At 45.4% G+C, this 20,826-nt stretch overlaps 1 protein-coding gene across 1 annotated transcript; it reads right to left on the bottom strand.

Moving 5' to 3' along the window:
- Window positions 1-152: 152 nt before the first annotated feature.
- LOC124128687 (E3 ubiquitin-protein ligase TRIM33-like) lies at window positions 153-20,820 on the bottom strand. The gene is made up of 7 exons (XM_048396570.1): window positions 20,777-20,820; window positions 16,841-17,898; window positions 16,636-16,694; window positions 16,251-16,355; window positions 15,868-15,940; window positions 4,925-4,993; window positions 153-790 (listed from the first exon to the last, which is right to left on the bottom strand). Exons 2-7 carry the CDS (start codon window positions 17,895-17,897, stop codon window positions 720-722), a joined length of 1,434 nt encoding a protein of 477 aa, XP_048252527.1. The 5' UTR covers window position 17,898; window positions 20,777-20,820; the 3' UTR covers window positions 153-719.
- Window positions 20,821-20,826: the final 6 nt, after the last annotated feature.

Consider the following 20,826-nt stretch of genomic DNA (forward strand, 5'->3'; position numbering starts at 1 on the left):
CCTTGACAATTATTGTCACCATCACGACAGTGCCTTGACAACCATTGCCACCATCACAACAGTGCCTTGACAATCATTGTCACCATCATGACAGTGCCTTGACAATCATTGTCACCATCACAACAGTGCCTTGACAATCATTGCTTTCTTCTCCTCTGTCATGTTGATGTCGCTGCCCACTACAAGTGTCATGCTGACAGTGACGTCACCTGGGTTATACACCCCGAACATCGGCCACAGTGGCTGACTAGAGTCTACAATGTCTATCGTTGATATCACTTTATTCTCCTTCACATCAATGAAGACAATCTTCTCCCTGGCGTCATCATAGACGACACCGTAATGTAGTGTGTGTGATGCCCCTGCTGAATTGGGGAGAGTGTCAGGCAGACAAGGTAGATACATCCCCACAAAATACGTCATCCCCATCCATGTCGTCCTGCATATCCCGCCGTGTGTAGTACAGTGGACGACGGACATGCTGTAGGAGTCGAAACGTCCACCTATACAATGACACACGTCCCTCCGCTCCTCCTGGCACACACCAACCTCCAGAATGAGCAAGTCCTCTGGGAGTGTTTTATCCAGGCAGACCCGAGATTTCATCTCCCAGTACTGGGGACAGCCAACCCGGGGGAGGGGGGCAGTGCTACATGTGCCACTGAACTCCTTCAGTCTCCCCTTCACTGCAGGTCTGAGGATGCCCGACTTCCTGTTGATCAGGTGTCCTTCTGTGTTGATGTGGACTTTTGAAGATTGGCTCTGTCTTTGTCATACTTCAGGCGTAAACCTACAAAATATGAATGTAGTTTACTTAAGAATAAACATGAGACAAAAATATAGTGACAGTTTCGGTCTATAATAATATTTACATGCTTGGAATTGACAGCTAAGTACGCTGTCCTGATATATAAATAGCTTAATAGAATCACATTGCAGTTGTACGAAAATATAAAATAATGTGTATAACATTTGGATCAATGATTTATCTTTACATTGAACTAACTGATAATACTTTAACCCGAATGTAAATTTAGTTCTTAACGGGTCTGGTATATGTTTGTTTGTTAGTTTATTGTTTAACGTCTCACTCCGCAACATTACTGTTATATGATGGTGGTCTTAAAAATTGATTCAGGGCCAGACAATCCACTGATTGATATCATGAGCATCAATCCACGAAATTGCGATTCGATGACATGCATCAATCAAGTCAGCGAGCCTGACCACCCGATCCTGTAAGTCGCCTCTTACGACAAGCAGAGTCGCCTTTTACGGCAAGCATGGGTTGCTCAAGACCTATCCCTCCCCAAATCAGTGAATGGTTCGTAAGTTATCAACTGAATCAGAGCGGTAGACACAAAACAGTAACATTCAGTGATCAGACTTCATATAAATCTGAAAAAAAAGTGCAGTTGAGATTTTGAATAACTAAAACACAGGGATAAACATTCAGAGGGCGAATAATCGCAATCACAGGCGTATACAAGTCAACGCGGTATAATGAGGGACATGTAGATTGCATGTCAAACAATGATAAGATCACAGTGTCACGTGACCTGGTGTCGCAATGTCGGGGCTTGTGTACCCACTCCCCAGCCATAGGGCACAATAGAATTTGCTTTGTTCATACAGTAGTAAATATTAAGTATAAAAAAGTCACATGAAGCCTTAAGAAGAGACAGTCACTGAGGCCGCTTTATGTCATCAGAAAAATTAATTACATGTGAAATTTATACACACAAAAGGCCCAATCTCTAGAAACAATAACTCGGTCTTGATAAGTATATCTCTGGACTAACGAGATCGGTGTTTCAGGCTCGCTGTCTTGGTTTATGCATGCGTGGATCGATGCTCATGATGTCAAACACTGGATTGTCTGATCCAGACTCGATTCTTTACAGACTGCCGTCATATAGCTGGATTATTGTTGAGTGCGGCGTTAAGCAACAAATAAGCACACACTGTGCACCAAGTAAAATAACCTGGATCAAGGGCCATAAGTCTGTAAACAGATAATTGATTGGACCCATGTCGACCTCAGTCTTGACAAGTATCCTTTAGATAAATAAGACTGCAAACTTTCATTCGAGTGACTTCAGAAGTTCTGTGAAATCTTGTCCCCATTGCACACAGTATGCACTCAGTTGACAAAACACGGAGCACGGGCCATGACTCTCTAACAATATTAATGAGGAGTCAAATTTTCGAACTCAGTCTTGACATGTATCTCTAAGATATACTTGCAAAGTTTCATTCATATAAGGTCTGTTGTTTCTGAGAAAATGTGTCCTAATTCACGCAGTATGCACAAAATGAAACGCATAGAGCAAGGGCCATAACTCCGTAAAAAATGTATTTACGACACCAATTTTCGAACCCATCTGAGGTCATGACCAGTAAAATCAGTGTGTAAATTTCATGTCTCTGTCTTAAATAGTTTTTGAGAAAATGTATCCCATTTGAGAAGCGGCCGGACGGACGGCCTCCTTTCCAATATCCCCCACCCCACTTCGTGGCGTGGGTTAATAAACCTCTGTGACATCATACTATCCCTTATTTTCAGGAAAAAAAGCATGGAGCAAGGTTTTATATTTACTGATGAGACCCCCGGGTCTTCTATGAAAATATATGATTAACAGATTTAAAAAAATTACATATCTTCCTCATACCAGCTTTACCCCTTCTGAAAACATTTATCCTTATTTGGTATTCGAACCCTCATATGACGAGACAATGTCTAACTGATTGTATTTGTCAACAAATCAGAAACACATTAAGTTTTCCAGAATATTATAAGATAAGATAAGATTAGACTTTATTACCCCAATGGAAATTGATATTGCACAGTTGATTAGCACTAAATGTGCAAAAAAGAAAATATATGATATTAGAATACTAATAAGGAAATAAGACGCTAATATAACCACGAGAAGAAACATGTAGAAAATTAAACACTATCAATGTGACGACAAGGATTGGTATATTTAAGTATATGTATTTATATCACAGCAAGAGTAAACTTAAATAAAATAGATAATAACAGGATAAGATTTGTGCACAGCAAACTGTCAAAAAGTATTAAACAGATAAACATTTAAAAGACTAATAATGGCTGGTTTGAATGATTTCGGGGCCCTGTTTGTTTTCAGTGGTATAATATTAAGCGGTCACGAGAGAGGATTTGCAGTAAGAAATCAAGGAAAGAATGTAAATAAAAGCGACAAACCTTTTTCCATAATCATAAAAGCAGAGTCCATTGAACGATTTTAAGCAAGGTCTGAACTGAAGCCCTTTGGAATTATTTGGGTGTGAGATTTGTCTACCCAAGTTTAAAACAAAATAGACATGGACTTATATCATACAACTCTAATGTTTCACTTGTCTCTAATTATAAGGTGTCTGTTTCACTTTTTCCTTAAGGGAAGATGTATTTCTAAATATATGGCAATGGTGTTTGTGATGATGACAGCAATGCCAGTTCCTCAATGATGTCTGCGACGATGTATCCTTGGTAACTTGTGACTGTACAGCTATTCAGTAAATTGAATGTGTGGGTATACATCCACTTAACGGATGATGTAAACTGAGGATCAACAGAAAGTTGACATTGAATTTGATCAACTCTAAAATGAAAGCAAAGACCCAAAGATGTTGATGCAATAGATTATGTGTATTCAATTCACCTCGGGTCAATTATGCAAAATATCAAACGCATACAATCAGCTGAACACCAATGACTGGGGGTACCAAAAGTCAGTTTTCACAAAGTTCGTGACAAAGGTTGTGGCCTATAAGTGGATGGAAACATCAGCGGACACTAAGATGGCATTGGGGCGACGTCATCAATATCGCGTATGACCTCCCCTGGCGAGGATGGACGCCTCAATGTCTCATGGATGACGTCAAACGTCTGATGACGATGGCCGGAATGTGTTTCTGTAAGTTGTTTGGATGGTTGGGTCGTCTCCTCAGCTCTTTACCTAGATGATCCCACAAGTGCGTGATGGGAGAACGTGCGGTCCAAGGCAGTACAGGCACGGGGCGGTCGGCTAGCCTAGTGGTTAAAGCGTTCGCTCGTCACGCCGAAGACGCGGGTTCGATTCCCGACATGGGTATAATACAATAAAGCCCAGTTCTGGTGTCCCCGCCGTGATATTGCTGGAATATTGCTAAAAGCGGCGTAAAATCAAACTCTCACTCACTCAGTACAGGCACGTTGACCTTGTTTAGAAAATCCTGCGTGAACCGGGCGGTGTGTGGTCGGGCGTTGTCCTGTTGCAGCAGGAGACCCTCCGCTACTCGTGTCAGGACTTCGTCAACGTACCATTGTGTAATGAGGTTGCCATGGATAGCAACGATTGGTGTCTTCTGGTCGTCACACATTCCGCCCCACACTATGAGACCACGACCTTCATGGGGATGGACATCTTGTATAGAGCCATGAGCCAGCCCTTCCCCCAACGGCGATAGATACGGACCCTCCCGTCTGCATGGAATGGTTGAACCTGCTGTCATCGGTGAGCAAGACACATTGCCATCTGATCAGTTTGCTGATGGTCTGACGTGAACAACCGAGTGTACTGGCAATGTGACCTTGTGGAGTTCCCACCGTGGCCACACCAATGGGCCTCTCTCTGTGTTCTGCATTTAAACGTGCCATTTGTTCGGTGTGTTTATGGTTCATGTGATTGTGTGTCACTTTCGGTCGACTTTTATACAGGTACCTGCACGGACACTCCATGCAGAACCGAAAAACCTGTTTTTTGTCGACGGCTGCATGGTTTTGGTTCATTGGAAGCGAGTGTGCTGCGTTTGTGGCAATTGTTTACATCATGTTACAAACATTTGACTGCATTCATATTTTGGTTATTCAAAATTTTCCAGTGTAAACTTTCGTTTGATCTTCAGTTTAGGTACTCACAATGCAGGACCATGCGTCTGTCTGCTACACCTATCTTCAGCAGATGAACACAGCCTTCAGTTGGGAAATCTGAAAAAACAGCATAGAATTAGTGGAATTGTGCCTGAGTGTATACTCAGTAAAGGGGTCACGGGTCACATATATCTTCCCGAGGCAAGGCAGTTAATGGACTATATAAGTCCAGTTTCCACCCTTACCGAACTAGGCTGGAATTGTGGAGTTGTGAAATGGCTGGACTAACGAGTGTGTGCATAGTCCTATCAAAATCACGTAACTAACTCGACATCCGGTTCATAAACTGCCGTCCAGATTTCGGTCGATTGAAGGATTTGCAAAGCATGTGAACCGTCAACATGCCATCAACAGAACTTTTCTAAATGGTTTAATGTTTTTGACCCAGGTGCTCACGTGATTTGATGCACTTCGCAAAATAAGAACCGTTTCATTACAATAGAGATCTTAGTAGTTGCAGGCATCGGTCTGGGACCGCTCCTGGCTTCTGATTGGTCGAGAGGATCACGTGACCTCTGTGACGTCACTTCCGGTCACGTGACCTGCGCATCCGAGCGGGGCATGATGGGACTTGCGTGCACATCCAAGATGGCGGCACATCCGTTCCCGGTGGCGCGCGCATCCAAGATGGCGTCGCATCCGTTTCCGGTGGCGTACGCATTCAAGATGGCGGCACAACCGTTTCCAGTGGCGTGCGCATCCAAGATGGCGTCGCATCCGCTTCCGGTGGCGTGCGCATTCAAGATGGCGGTTCATCCGTTTCCGGTGGCGTGCGTATTCAAGATGGCGGTTCATCCGTTTCCGGTGGCGTACGCCTTCAAGATGGCGACACATCCGTTTCCGGTGGCGTGCGCATCCAAGATGGCGTCGCATCCGTTTCCGGTGGCGTGCGCATCCAAGATGGCGTCGCATCCGTTTCCCGTGGCGTGCGCATTCAAGATGGCGGTTCATCCGTTTCCGGTGGCGTACGCCTTCAAGATGGCGGCACCTCCGTTTCCGGGGAGGAGGGGAAAACCCGGAGAAGCGCACGTAAAAGGTGAACAGGATCGACATTGAAAGAAGCGCGTCAAAAATCTATTGTTGTTGTTGTTGTTGTTGTTGTTGTTCTACACATAGACGTGGGGGTGGTGGTGGTGGTGAAGGGAGGGAGGGAGGGAGGGAGGAGGCGGGGCTGGGTTCACGGTGTGGGGGGTTGGAGGGTCGTCAAAGCAAAGGAGGATAGTTGTCTTTTGGGTGAGATGGCGATCCTGTTTTGCTTTTCTTCATCCTACAGACAACACAACACGACTATGGGTTCAAATTTTTTTAATCCCCCGCTCACATGAACCAACACAACAAAACAAAAGTCACAGGATTAGGGGCGTCCCTGTGACTTTTGTGAACATGAACGTATGTACACATATGTGAACGTATGTACAGTTTGAAAAAAAGAACTTTTGCCACTTTGATAGTGAACGTATGTACATTCCCAAAACGCATGTGAACGTATGTACACTCCTCAATCAGGAATGTTGACAGTCAGGTGATCGTAGCTTCAGTGAACAAGTGTCAGGTCAATAAGGGCAGAAAGGTTGGTTCTTTTGATGTAGGGTACGCGTCTGGGCACTCAGTCGAAAGGCAGGCATCTCATCCACAGGAACGGAGGTAGACACTTTGGTATGAAACCATGCTAATACCGTGGCATCATTCTTGGCGGTGTCCTTCCAGTCCAACGTATCTAACACTTGATTAAAAGTCCACCCACGCACGCGATAGGTCAGCATGTAGAGACAGTACACCCCACACAACGTGCTGTATTCATGTTGTAAGGGGCGTGTATTCCATCGTTGTTGAATCTGACCAATGCAATTCAAAGTCTCTTTAAACAGGGGTAATGAATACAGTCCATAGCTATCCATCATTTCCACGGATCCAGGAGCTGGACGATAGATGCTCACCCAGTGTGTGCCAGGTTGATCGCTTAAATCTGTGTTGATCACGTAGGCTTTGGGGTAAAAGGGGTCATCCTGTTGCCATCCCAGTCTGGCAAAGTCATCTCTGGCCAGGGTGCCCCGGTAGATGGCATGAAGTGGTTCGTCATCAGCCACGAGGGCTTATAAATCCAAGGTGCTCAACACGAGTGGTTCATCCATGGTTCCTTGTAGGAGGAGAAAAAGTGTGGGATGACCGTCCGTCGCTGCTCTTTTTATACCATCATCGCATTCCGGAAACAATCTATTTCCAGAACATTTTCGTATTCCTCATAGCAGATGAGGGTGACTGGGTCCTCAAGAGCTTGTCCAAACTGGATTTTAAAACCCAACTTGCCAGTGTGTCGAGGGTAGTTGATGCCTTCATCAGCGCCAAGGTCTGGGATGAGATCCACCACCCACAAGGTGTAAACCATTTCGGAACAGATTCATTTAGACTTGTTTCAAATGGGCGCTGTTGTTGCTGAAGTCGCTTTTCATTTCCGTGCCATGGACTTCCTGGCCGTTGACTTTGAGCTTCATCATGGTGACATGATTGTGTTTGAAGTTTGAAGGATTCTTCTCTTTGCTTCCTACGTAGGCACTATTGTCCACGAGTCCCAGGACCAAGCGTTTTTGTAATTGGCCACCGATGAGGTGATCCTTGTGAAAGTCCCTACCGCCTCTCGGGATGTCATGGGCAGTCACATGCACACGTGAAAGGGGATACTTGGCAGTCACCCCAGCGTTCAGACTGGACACATGTGTTTCTCGGACAGCAGGATCGATGTTGAGCTGACGGACATAGAATTCGGCTTTGGTCAGCGCTAGTTTGTAGACACCATCAGCAGCACACATGAAGAACTCATCGGGACTTCGTAGCAATTCCAGTTTCATAGGGACACCATCCAGCAGATAACGGTCTTGAAGAAACAGGTCACAGTGTAGACGGCCTGTAAGTTCCACTTCTTTGGTGGGTACGATAAGATCGCGTCGCGTTCTGACACCTGTGTTTCTTGTGTTTGCATCTGCATCAGGATTGAAGACGTTCATTTTACCAGCATCGTCGGTGAACCATCCAGGACATCGAAGGTGAGATGTTTTGGCTCCTGTACCATAACTCAAAAGGGTTTCCAAGTAGGCTCTGTAAGGGTAAGTGCCCATGGAGGGTGTGATCTCCAACTGATTGTGTCCCACTTGCAGCCGCACTTCGCGAAACAGGGAATGCATCACATTGTTGACTGTCGATACGGGGTTATCTGCTAGAACGGTATCTGTGCCATCATCTTTCATCAGACGTAGACATACTCTCAGGTAGCACTGTTTCAAATGAATTTAAGCGTTCACGGGATTGGAAATGTTAATCTGGAGTGGTCCTGCTACAGAGGGTGGTGCCAAGGGACTATAGCGAATCTACTGACCCTCTTGCACAGAGGTGGACACAGGGGGTACAGTAAAGAGATCCAACTGGGCCTTTGAACATTCGCAAGCATCTCGGCGCATCATGATGATGGATGTTTCTCCCTTTTCTCTGCCTTGAAGGACGTCTGGTCAGGTTGAAAGTCTGATGAAGACTGACCTTTAAACCATTTTTCTTTTCCTTTTACGTTGTTTCTGGTGGGTGGTGGTGGTGGTTGGGACGACTTTACGGCTTTTAGGGGGTCTCGGCTCCTCACGTTCCTCCAAGACATCCATCAGGGCTGCTGTGCCACGATGTTTCAGACTCTCTGACCATTTGCGTTTGCCTCCAACCACATCACTCACCAACCCAGGCAGGATCTTTTTACCCATCTTGAGCACTGATGTTCCGGCATATTTAAGGAAAGGCAACGCCATCTTCAAGATACCTCCCAGGCCACTGCCACGTTGATGATATCATCCTTTGTATACTTTGATACCACTCCCACGCTGGCCGAACTGTCCTCGATAAAACTGGTGTGCCAATGCGTGTCCCAACATGTTGCTTTCTGCGTTAGTAGCGGCGTCTGAAGTGAAGTGGCACGATGGCTTTCCCCATTTGAAATGGCACGGGTCTCCCTGTGTCGTCCATGATATAGAGTTTAATACCGTCAAAGGAACCATGACGCAGTCCGAGGTAGCGAATGTGCTGAGGGCTTTTAATCACCACACTGTCTTGCATCATCTTCTTTGACACATGCACATGGATCAGCAAGGGGGGGGCATCGTATTGCCCACAATTTGATCTTCGACCAGGTTGGTGTAAATGTACACGGTATCAAATCCTGACAGGCGATTTGCTTTTGTATCACCAGTGATTTGTTTAAATTCACTTCCCCCCACTGTCATGGGTTGAGCCCCCACTTGGCGCTGGAATAATACACTCAAGGGAACAGCAGTCTCTGTGTAGCTTTTGTATTCCTCATCATCGAGGATCGGTAGTTGAACAAGTCCAAGCATTCTTGAGAGTGGACTTGGTAAGATCACATCTGTTGCATAGAGTACTGTGGCATAGACTAGAGGGGCTTGGAATCGCACCTTTCCATCTTCAAGCATGTCAAATCGAAGACTATCTATGGGATACTTGACATCAATGTCAAATCGTCTGCCATCACTTTGGATTTTGTCTGAGGACTGTTCTTTCAAGACACCCGTAATATGCTTCTGAATCAAACAGTTGAGGGTTTTCACCAAATCTTCAGATGAATAGACTCCTTTCTCGATAGGAATCTTCTTGCTTTCATAATGGACGACACCATGCTGTGTCTGGGGTACAGTGGGCGATGCAGTTTCATACACATGGGTGTCTTTTTTCAGTGAGAGGTTCAGCGCAAACCAGTCAAAGGGTGGGGCGACGTTGTACCATGTCATCGGAAAGTGAATTTCGCTGACGCCTACCTCCCACTGTTGGCGATCCAGATGCAGAGAATAAGGCAACTTGATTTCATACGCATTGACGGTGTTGTTTGGATAGATGTCCATGGAGGCATCACTGGGCAGGGTCATGTAAGAGTCTTGTTTCAAAAAAAAGGTGGCAGCCATGATGACGTGAGTTAGGGTAGAAAACTCTGGGTGGATGAGGTATCAAGTTGAAGTCTTCTGGTGGACGGGGTCGTCGTGGGTATGTCTGGTGAGGCGGCCAAGGTGGGTGGTGGAAGTATGTATCCCAAACAACTAGAGAGCAGGGCTGTCCACAACTGTTTCTCTCCGTGATCCAAGGCCAACTGTACCATGCTCATGATGATCACGCCATATATCACAATGATCTGAGCAATAAACACGACTTCACTGCGGGGTAACGCCATGCCAAAACAACACCAAGGTGAGTGTCGGCGCTGGTGATGACGAGGTGCAGCAGCAAGGGGTGGTTCATCGGTACCCACGGATGCTGAGAGGCTTCTCTGCAGAGGTGATGACGGTGGTGGTGGTGGTGGCGGTTCTGTCATCGCGTGTATCCACCCTCTGAATGAGTCTGAGAGACAGCATGCTTCTTATTTTATCTGTAAATGATCTGCAGGGATCCACGAATTAAAACTGGCAGGGTAGCCAGTCCATTTCACCAAGACCTCTTCTTGACCCTGTTTCGGTCCTGGACGTCTTTTTAGCACGCGATCCACAGCATACACATCGTCTGTTTTCAAGATGGGTTGTATTTCTTCAGGGTAAAAAGTTCCTTGGAGGACTTCACCATGATCATCTTTGATCCGATACACAGGAGGTGTTCTCCCAGTCACCAACCGTTCCACGTAAACAGTTCAGTGGTCCAATTGGGGAGATAACCTTTCTCAAAGGTGCCTTTGGTTTTGTTCAAACGTACACGTGTGCCCGGCAGTAAAAGAGAGGGGGATCTTGTCTTGGGGGACGACAGTCTTTGTGTTGTTATTTTCTTTTTGCGCTGAAGCCGTTGTTGTTGTTGTTTTTCCTCCATGTAGTCTAACACCCGAATTTCTGACAGGGGATCTCCTGGGAGGACGTCCACAGTTCGCTGGCCAATGGTCCGATGCACACGACGGTTGTACGACTTGATCAACTGGGGTAAGACTTTCAAATAGTGTCTGGTCCCATGCTGTGTAAAGTATCGCCACATTTTATTTTTCAGAGTCCTTTGAAACCGTTCCACCACGGTTGCTTTCGTTTTAGGATTTTGACTGGTGTAGAAATGAATGCCATGCTTCGTCATGAGAGCCTGGAAAGGACAGTTGACAAATTCTCTGCCTTTGTCTGTTTGCAATTAAGCAGGGAGTCGATCTTTGGCTTGTTGCATCAGCAAGGTTTGAAAACCTTCAGTCAAAGCAGAACTGCTCTTGGCCTTCAGGGGTTGCACCCATGCCATCTTTGAAAACACATCGATCACGCACAGCAGATATTTGAATCCTTCATTGTCGTCTTGAAAAGCAATAATGTCACTCAAGTCTGCTTGCCACAGTTCATCGACCCCTCCCACACGATAGTGGTCTCTCGGAAAGGAGCGTCTGGCTGGTTTGTGCAAGGTGTAGGTACTTTTGGTTTGCAACCAACGCTTGATTTGACTTTGCGATGGCATGGTTTTCTTCTTGCTTTTACTGGTTCTTGCATCTTGAGCGTGGATGCGTGCTGCTTTCCACAAAGGTCGCCAGCCTCCAAAACTTGCAGGATGTTCAGGATGAAAGTAAGTTTTTTCCAACCAGGCCGTCCAAAGGGAAGTAGGAAATCCTTTGTTTTGTTTCCCTGCAGCAGCAGCAGAGGGAAGAATGCGCTGTCGCGTCTTGGTCTGTCGCTTCATTTCTCTCAGACTGATGCCACTTCCTACATGAATGGCCTTTTTATAGAGAAGGGGAGAGATTTATTTTTTCTTAGGTGGTGCTAAAGGGTATCCATGAACCTCACCTGTTGATGACTCTGTCCTGTTTGGTATCAGATGGAGGTGGAGTCATCAACCATGGGGTTGACATCACATCTTTTTCTTCCTCCACTGGTGGATCCAATTGTCACGAAGGAGGTGGGGTTGGCATCTCATCTTCTTCTTCTTCTTCTTCTTCCGCTTGTGGATCCAGCTGCCGCCTCCTTCTTCTTCTTCTCTCTTTGTGACTTTGCGGGGAGAACGTGGGGAGGGAGAACTGGGTTATGAGTGTTTCTGGTGTGGCATGAGGATGGTGTTGCTGCTGCTGCTTCTGCATCCATTGCCATCGTTGAGGATTTCCAATTATTTCATGAGGGACATGACTGTTGGCCAAATGGTGATTCAAAATGGTCCAACCTGCAGGTCCCTCTTTGGTTTTCCGGTGACGCACTAAATCGTTGATCAAGTCCACCATGTGTGTGCCAGGGACAGGTTTCCCTTCCACGTTAATGGTTCCCTCTGGAGTCCAACTCAAGTCGGGATTGTTTTGAACCCTTGTCATCAAATTCATGGCTTTACTGGACATGGCTTTAGGAACACTCATGACCACTTCGTCTATCACTTGTTGAGGAGGGGCAGGTCTACCTGTGGTGTCAATTGTTGATGGTGTTGACGGTGGTGGTGGTGGTGTCACTTTGGGTTGTAGTGGTTTGATGGTGTTGTTGTTTCTGTTGTTGTTGTTGTGCTGTTGGCGCTGCAACTCTAGCATGTGTTGCAACAGTTGGTTATATTCTTGTTCCCGCATGTGAAAAGGCTGCTGTGACCTCTGCATCAACGCGTACATCTCTTCCAAATTTTGGAGACGTTTCTTTTCCAAGAGAGGGGTATGAAGTGTCTGACGATGACGTTGTTTGGTGGCCTGTAGACTTTGCCATGTGTCTTCAGACACCAACACCATCTTGCGTGCGTACTTCATGGTGGCACACCACACACTCATCCCAGTCTTCCTGGTGTCAGACCATTTATTACTTTCCTCCAAACAAAGAGGCTAGGGCAGAACCAATAAGAGGTATGAGTCCTCCTAATAACCCTCCTCAATGTTGAAGAAGTTTACGTTTCTTGCTTAGAGGTACTTGTTTTTTCATGAGCGTAATCAAGACTTTACCGTGCGGTTGCAAGTTTTGACGTTGCGTCGTGGTCATGGGAATATTGCCTGCATACAAGTTCACCACACATTCACAAAGGGCACGGATGAGATCAGTAGGAGCATGTTTGAGAATGGCTTTGCACATCGCTGGAGCGGCAGCACACAAATGACACAGAGCATGTTTCTGTTTCCTGAGGCACTGAGACATCTTTCTTGCATGGAGGTGTTAGCCTGAATGAGTCACCTGATCTGCAGCTTCTCTCTTTTATCAGGCAGTGGCAGGAGGGAGTTGCAACTGTTGATCTGCCTTCTTGGACTTTCTTTGGGTCCGCATGTGTACCAATCGTCTGAGAGCATCAGCTTGATATGCTTTCATGACATTTTCATGAGCCTTTACTTTTGGCTTAGTAGTCATCGTTGTTGTTGTTGTAGGTCGGTGGCGCCTTGTGTTACCCTGTTTGAGGAGTGGTGCTTGAAGAAAATGTTGCCATTGCAACAGAATGCGTGTCAAGACCCCTGCAAGTGTTCCACTACCACTGCGTTGCATCAGGTAGTCAAGACGTTCATCCATAGGCAAACGTGGATTGACAATTTTAGTCAGGGTATCATTATGACTCTGCAACCACGTCTTATGTTGAGCTTTCAATGGGATGTGTCCTGCTCTCAGGTTCCGCGCGACAATCGCAAACCACTGCAAAAGACAATTTCTTCCTTTGACGGCAAGGGTTGTCGCATCCCTTGTCGGAAAAATAGACGGTCTCTTGTCTTTTTTCTTCCTTTGTGGGGGCTCCTGCTGCTGCAGACGTTGAAAGCGTTGAAGATCGAGTGGGGGTGAGGGTGCTGATGAGGAAGGCCGTTGTTGTTCCTGACGATGCTTGTTCAAGGGTACCATCGAAGAGTAAGACGGACCTGGCGTGGACTTCTGCTGCTGCTGCTGTTGCTGTTGCAGAGGTTGAAAGCATTGAAGATCATGTGGTGACGAGGGTGGCGAAGATGCTGATGATGTTGAAGGACGTGGTGATGGCTGCTGCTGACGATGTATGTTCACGGGTACCATTGAAGAGGGAGACGATCCTGGAGGTGAAGGAGTCTTGTGAAATACAGAGGTCACAAGTCCCTGTAGCGATGAGGGGGAGACCATACTGTCATAGACATCATTCACCATCTCTTTGTCTTTGTTCTTTCCCTTTGTAGGATGAACCTGTTTCCGTCTTTGCCCCATGATGGATGTAGGTCAACTGAAGGAAGGTCTGAGGGTTCACCTCCTTTTATGAAAGTCTCTTCATCTCATAGGATCGGCACATACACGAGGGGTAATTCGGATCTCGAAAACAGGCGGGCGCGTACGCGATGGTCTTGCAACGTTGTGGGCTTCAAGTCCAAGAACAGGTAAGTGTAAGGCTCTCGGGTAGCGTCTTCATAGGCTTCACGCAGAAAAGGAACTTTGCCTGGAAACACCTGGCGAGCCAGACTGTCGATCTGCAATGCATCTCTCGGATTTTTAAAGAGGACCATGTAGTGAGCATTCAGACTGATGGTGCGATGTTGCGGCGATTGAGCAAACAAGTTCTGAGTGAGATACAGCACAGATGTGTTCCGGTGATGACTTTTCTTGGTGAACCATCGCAGCACTTCGGTTTCTTCTCCTTTCGTATTGTCCCCCAGCAAATCATCGATGACCAGCCAATGTGGGGCCACCCCTTTTTCGGGCAAGGCACGATCCGCTTTATCATGCTGTGGACAAACTCAAGAGCGACCCCTAAGCGGTCTGCCATCTCTTCCAGTTCATGATGAAGCGGTTGCCAATCGCTGTACACCCACTGGATGCGATGGGGTGACGTATCCAACACCTCGGGGCGATGCATCTGCTCCATACATGATTTCACAAAGGAACTTTTTCCTGATCCCGTGGGTCCCGCAATGAACATCGTAAAAGGATGGCGTAGGGTCAAAGGGCTGGTCATGACCTCTTCATGATCATGTGATGCCATCCTGTGTTCTGGCTGACTGACACCAGGCAACTGATCTTTTCAAGCATGACCTTTCTCTTTTATCTGTTATTTTTTTCTTCCTATCTCTCCCATGACCCATACAATTTCTTATGAAAAAAAGAAACACAACGGTCGGTCCGATTTAGAAAACCGGGGCTCAGACCAAGTGTCGGAACGAACCCATCAGCACAATGCGTTTTCGACCAATCAGGAAGCAGGGTGTCAGAGCCTCTCCTATAAAAAGAGCGAAGCCACGCACACCGTCACAGTCGAGCACTGCAGGAGAGATCAACCATGTCGTCTCGATGCAGCTGTCTGATGTGCCAGACCAACAGTCAACAATGCCAGCGGAGGATGAAAGTCTATTTGTAGACAATAGTGGGCTTCCCACGGGGTGAATCGGAGACGATCCTATCGCAGAGCCCACACTAGTTTAAGAACAAGTCTGAGGCTATGTCAGCATTACAACAAACTATTCAACGCGGAATTGACATACCCGACTGTTGGGGTGGTCCATATTATTATCTAGTATCGAGATCAAGGAAAGTAATGTAATCATGGAGACAACCCTTGTCCAGCTTGTTTCCAGTTTGTTTTCCAACGGCCCTTTTCAGGGCCACCCATCTCTCCCGAAAGACAACTTTCCTCCTTTGCTTTGATGACGCTCCAACCCCCCACACCGTGAACCCACCCCCTCCCTCCCTCCCTCCCTCCCTCCCTTCACCACCACCACCACCCCCACGTCTATGTGTAGAACAACAACAACAACAACAACAACAACAACAAAAGATTTTTGACGCGCTTCTTTCAATGTCGATCCTGTTCACCTTTTACGTGCGCTTCTCCGGGTTTTCCCCTCCTCCCCGGAAACGGAGGTGCCGCCATCTTGAAGGCGTACGCCACCGGAAACGGATGTACCGCCATCTTGAATGCGCACGCCACCGGAAACGGATGCGACGCCATCTTGGATGCGCACGCCATCGGAAACGGATGTGCCGCCAACAGACTACAGACAGGAAGTGAAAACAAGACCAGTACCAAGAACAGACCACAGACAGTGTACATACCAATCAGGAATGTTTGCAGATGATGAATGGTTTCTGAGGCGACCTGGCAGGTTATATCTTTCTCAGCTAGCATCTAAAAATAAGTAAAGTGAATAGCTGCTCATGAAATAAATATAAGCCAAGTAGGATTTTATTATGGATAGTAAGGATACATGCAAATAGTTGTGTTGACGTTGTAAACTCCTTTAACTTGTGACAGGAACTTCAACAATATCAAGTCTGGAAAAGACAAGCAATAGGGTAATAGCTGGTGGATGTCTCTACGGGTTGCACATGTAAGTAGTATGTAAGCTAATCCCATCTCTATTTCACAATTCTGAAGTATCAACAACTATATAATCTCACCATTCGCTGATCAATGAGTGACAAAATGATATACAAACCAATTTCATGTTGTTTGCTTCGGCATTCAACTTGTCTGTTAGCTGCTGAAGTTGTTCAGTTCTTTCATTGTCTGAAGCAATATTTGACTTCAGCTTTGCAAGCTCCTGTAAGGTATAATAAACCTTTGGGCTGTACATGAACTCTTATTAATCAAACAGTAATAATATATTCTTTCAATAACAATCATATCATTATTGTGTGATCAAGATGCCCATCAGTTGACTGGACCTGCAAAGTCCTTGTGGTACTACTTTGATCAGTTCAGTTGTTCTGATATAGACTTCTTAGATATTCAGACAATATGAATGAAATATAAAACGATTGGCGGGTGAACAAATGACTGAGGGCCTGTGCCTACGACTATCCCCATATAATTAGACATACCATTTTGTGTTTCTGTTCCAGGTCCACCAAATAGTCATCATTAGTTTGTGTTTGCTTATCTGTAATTGTAGAAGCAAATTGTGAATACCGAGCGACAGAACAATGCTTTCATTGAATAGCACCACGAAACACATGAATAAAGTTGTTTAGCAAAATTTGGGCACATATCATCAATATAGCACAATAACTGTTTTAATATGCATACCCTCAGGTGTGACCTCTTCTGAATCTTCTGTCAAGGTAGTGATGTTACCAAATCCAGACATATCTGATTTCAGTTTGGACAAGCCATTGGTGTTGAAGACAGCTTCAGGTACATCATGTGTTTCAGGTGAAGCAGTTTCTAGGCAGGTCCGAGTCATCCCCTCAACAGTGGTCTCCAGCTGCAGGAGAACTGATGTTGAAGCATAGAGAAGACATTTTCGGATGTAACCTGACATATCGGTGCATCTTGCGTGATGCTCTTCACATGAGGTTTCAAGAGCATGTAGAGTTGCCTTGGTTTCCCTCGTCTGACTTTCAAGATCAATCAGGAGTTCCTTCTCCCTCTGGTCAAGTTGTGATCTTAAAGACCGGAAGGTATGTTCTATTGTCTTCCTCAATCTGTCCTGTGTCCTGTTGGTCAACTGTGTTTCTTGTCTGATACTCTGAAGGTGTGTTTGCTGACGAGACAGTAACGCTGACAGATCTTTCCCGTGTTGTTCAATCCGCTGTGTAACTCCTTCAGCAGCTTCATCCAGGTAACCAACCTCGTGATCCGCGTGCTTTCCTCTCCTACATTGGGAACAGATACACATGTTGCAGCTTTTGTCAAACAAATCAAGTGGATACCGTTCGTGAATGCTGCAATTGGTTCCATTTTCAAGGTTTTGCGGGGTTATATCCCCTAAGTTGTGCACAGCATGATTTCTTGAAAGTTTGAAGCTGCTGTGCATGTTCTGGCAGTATTCACAGAGGACCTCTTCACACCCCTGACACCAACACACAGCCTGGTTCCCGTCATCTTCATGTGTACAGAGGAGCTCTGTTGGGCGATGTTTGACTGTTAGGTGGAATATTTCCTTCTGTCTGACTGCATCTTTCTGGAGACTTGTGTCTGTGAGGTTGACCTCCCTCTGACATGTGGAGCATGATATCACACCGCCAGCCGCAAATGTCACACACGTCTCACACACGGCGTGTAGACAGGGCAGTAAGTAGGGGACTGGACCTTTCAGTGTAAACTCCTGATGACAGACGGAACACTTCGGGAAGGTGTCCATTCTGAAAGACACAAAATAGTACTGAGATACATATGTCAAATGTATGTGTGTAGGATGAATAACCATGCGACTTTTGTGGTGTGAAACATCCACTTGAGTCTCTCTGAATATGTAGTATTTGTCAATGGAATTGGCTAATTTTATGGGTTTTTTAGACCTTCTATGCAATGTATGGAACAATGTTGTAACCATCTGGTCACTGGCTGCGTTGATCCCTCAGACAAGCAATTTGGTCCTGTTGAGCTTTTCTTACTCACTCTAATAGGCTCATTTCTCTGTCATTTATAGACACTGTTATTTTGTATTAAAATACAAACTGTTGCCTTAAAACATCTACTTTTTAATTAAATTTCTCCTTACACAATCAACCCAAATCATATGTTCATATCCATCCTATGTCACACATAATTAGAGGCACGGGTCGCCCAATCATCTAAGGCGCCGCGATTCGTTGCACAAAGTTGCATCCCTCGGGCACGCCAGAAACCTATGATTGTGGGTTCGAATCTTTCACACCGATTATGTTTCTAGGTTTGTCAGCACCATACCCGTGCTCTTGGGTTTCACCGAAGTGGTAAACGTCTGAGACCTGCATCACTTCGGACTTTCCTCCGTCATTAAGCTGACACACCACGATATAACTTAAATACTGTTAAAGCGGCGTTAAACCAAACTCACTCACATACTCACACATCATTAAGGCCAGTTAAATTGCGTATCGTTTTTCAAAACGAACAGGAAGGGATTTTTAGATGGTATATTTGATTAGCTTGCAAATATAAAACAAATACGAACTTGATTGATCAATGCTTTAGTTAATTTGAATTGAGTGAACAATGAAAGAGTAAACATGCGTGGGTAAACAGTGCGAATAAGTTTCAAATTTGAGTTTAGAAAGGTCCTCCTTAACAGTGATTAGAAAATTAGGGTCACATACTAGTTGGGGTGGGTCAATAAAAATAATCCCTTTTTAGACGTCTTATCAACACTGGGATGGTGAGGTGGTCATGTGGTTAAAGCGTTCGCTAATGACGTTGGGTTCATTACCCGGGTTCGATTTCTAACATGGATACACTGTGTGAAGCCCACTAATCTACACAATATGCTCGCAAGATGACAACGACACCTAATTTGATCTGTGTCGAGTGTGACATTAAACCCACATAATGTCCATAGAACAATGTGTGTATACTAACAGGTGTTCTGCAGTGGTTACCCTTGACTACAAACTCGACGATTTAACACGTACATTAAAATCACACTACAAATATCCACAAAATAAAACAACCAAAATTCAAATACATAAAACATTGCACTATTTTACGCTGCATATTTTACATATTCTTGAACTTCTGCTTAATAAGCACCTATTCACCTTAAGGAACCCATTGATGCACACAAGCCCACATGGTGCCCACAGATCCAGAAACATTCCCCATACGTTTACATTCAGATACAACATACAACTAATACTCCTGATAAAGCAGCACCAAATCTTTCAACATGCATGATAAAACGATATCTTATTATCATCATCGCAGGATTTTATAAACTATATTTCACTATGTGGAACCTAATACTAGGAACGCCTCTGTGGTCTAGAGGTAGTCGGGGTTTTATTCCCGGCCGCATCATACCCAAAGAAGTTAAAGGTGGTACTTGTTGTTACCCTGCCTGGCACTTGTCATTAAGGGACCAAAACCATTAGTCGGCTGGGAGTCAGTATACTGTTTCGAAGTGGGGTATTCATGTTAAACTGCGGCATGGTCTCTCAGTTGGCTAGAACTATGATATTGGCATTAGTCCGGACTAGTTCAAGCAGCCAAACACACACACACACACACACACACACACACACCACACACCACACACACCACACACACACACACACACACACACACACACACACACACACATTCAATCATCTTGAACGCGATGTTTAACCTCGGCTCACCTCACGACACCAAACATTCACGAATTAATTCATCTCTCTTTATATACAACTGGCTGATCAACGGCAATCTATGCAGCACTCAGGCCATTAATTGGATACATACAGTAACCCTACCAGTGACATTACACCAGTAAGTGTACTCATGATAAGCATCACAACTCCATGACTCACGATAACAAAGGGACAAAAATACCTTACTCCTATCTCACACAGTAGGTTCAGGTGTGTGTCGTCTAAATACAGCCACTATCGGTGTAGTGTTAGCAAGTACTTATCTGCACATGCTCTACCTTTCTCACACGACCAGTGGAGATCTGGGATAGAATAAATCTGCAGCAACCCATGCTTACTGTCAAAGGTGACTACGCTTGTCGTAAGAGGCGACTAACGGGGATCGGGTGGTCTGTCTCGCTGACGTGGTTGATGCATGTCATCGTATCCCAATTGCGTGGATCGATGCTCATGATCTCGATCACTGGATTGCCTGGTCCAGACTCGATTATTTACAGACAGCAGGTATTTATGTACCTGGAATATTGCTGGGTGCGGAGTTAAACAGCAAACGAACAACATGATTTAGAACGCGAAGATGTCTGACTATTCATAAACGACCGTGAAATTTAAAAAAAAAAAATATCTGATCTGATTATGTACAGACCACCGTGATATAGCTGGAATATTGCTGAGTGCGGCGTTAAACAACAGGCAAAAAAAAAAACTTGTTGGTGTAGCCTGAGCAAGTACATGTCTGCACGTACCTCTATTACACACGGGAACACAATCATTTCTATACACTGTTGACAGTATAGGGTTTCAAGACTTGCACCCTGATAGTATCGTGACATATTCATGTAAGTTTTGACCCTGCAAATTAAACAGTTTTCTGTGTGTAGAGGGACAATGGGAGAGACGAGAGACAACACACCCACCTGGACTGTCGACTTCCTTCACTGTTGACACGCAGGTCACTTCCGG

The sequence above is a fragment of the Haliotis rufescens genome, unplaced genomic scaffold (assembly GCF_023055435.1).
Source record: "Haliotis rufescens isolate VD_foot unplaced genomic scaffold, xgHalRufe1.0.p SCAF_152, whole genome shotgun sequence".
NCBI classification, from domain to species: Eukaryota; Metazoa; Mollusca; class Gastropoda; order Lepetellida; family Haliotidae; genus Haliotis; species Haliotis rufescens.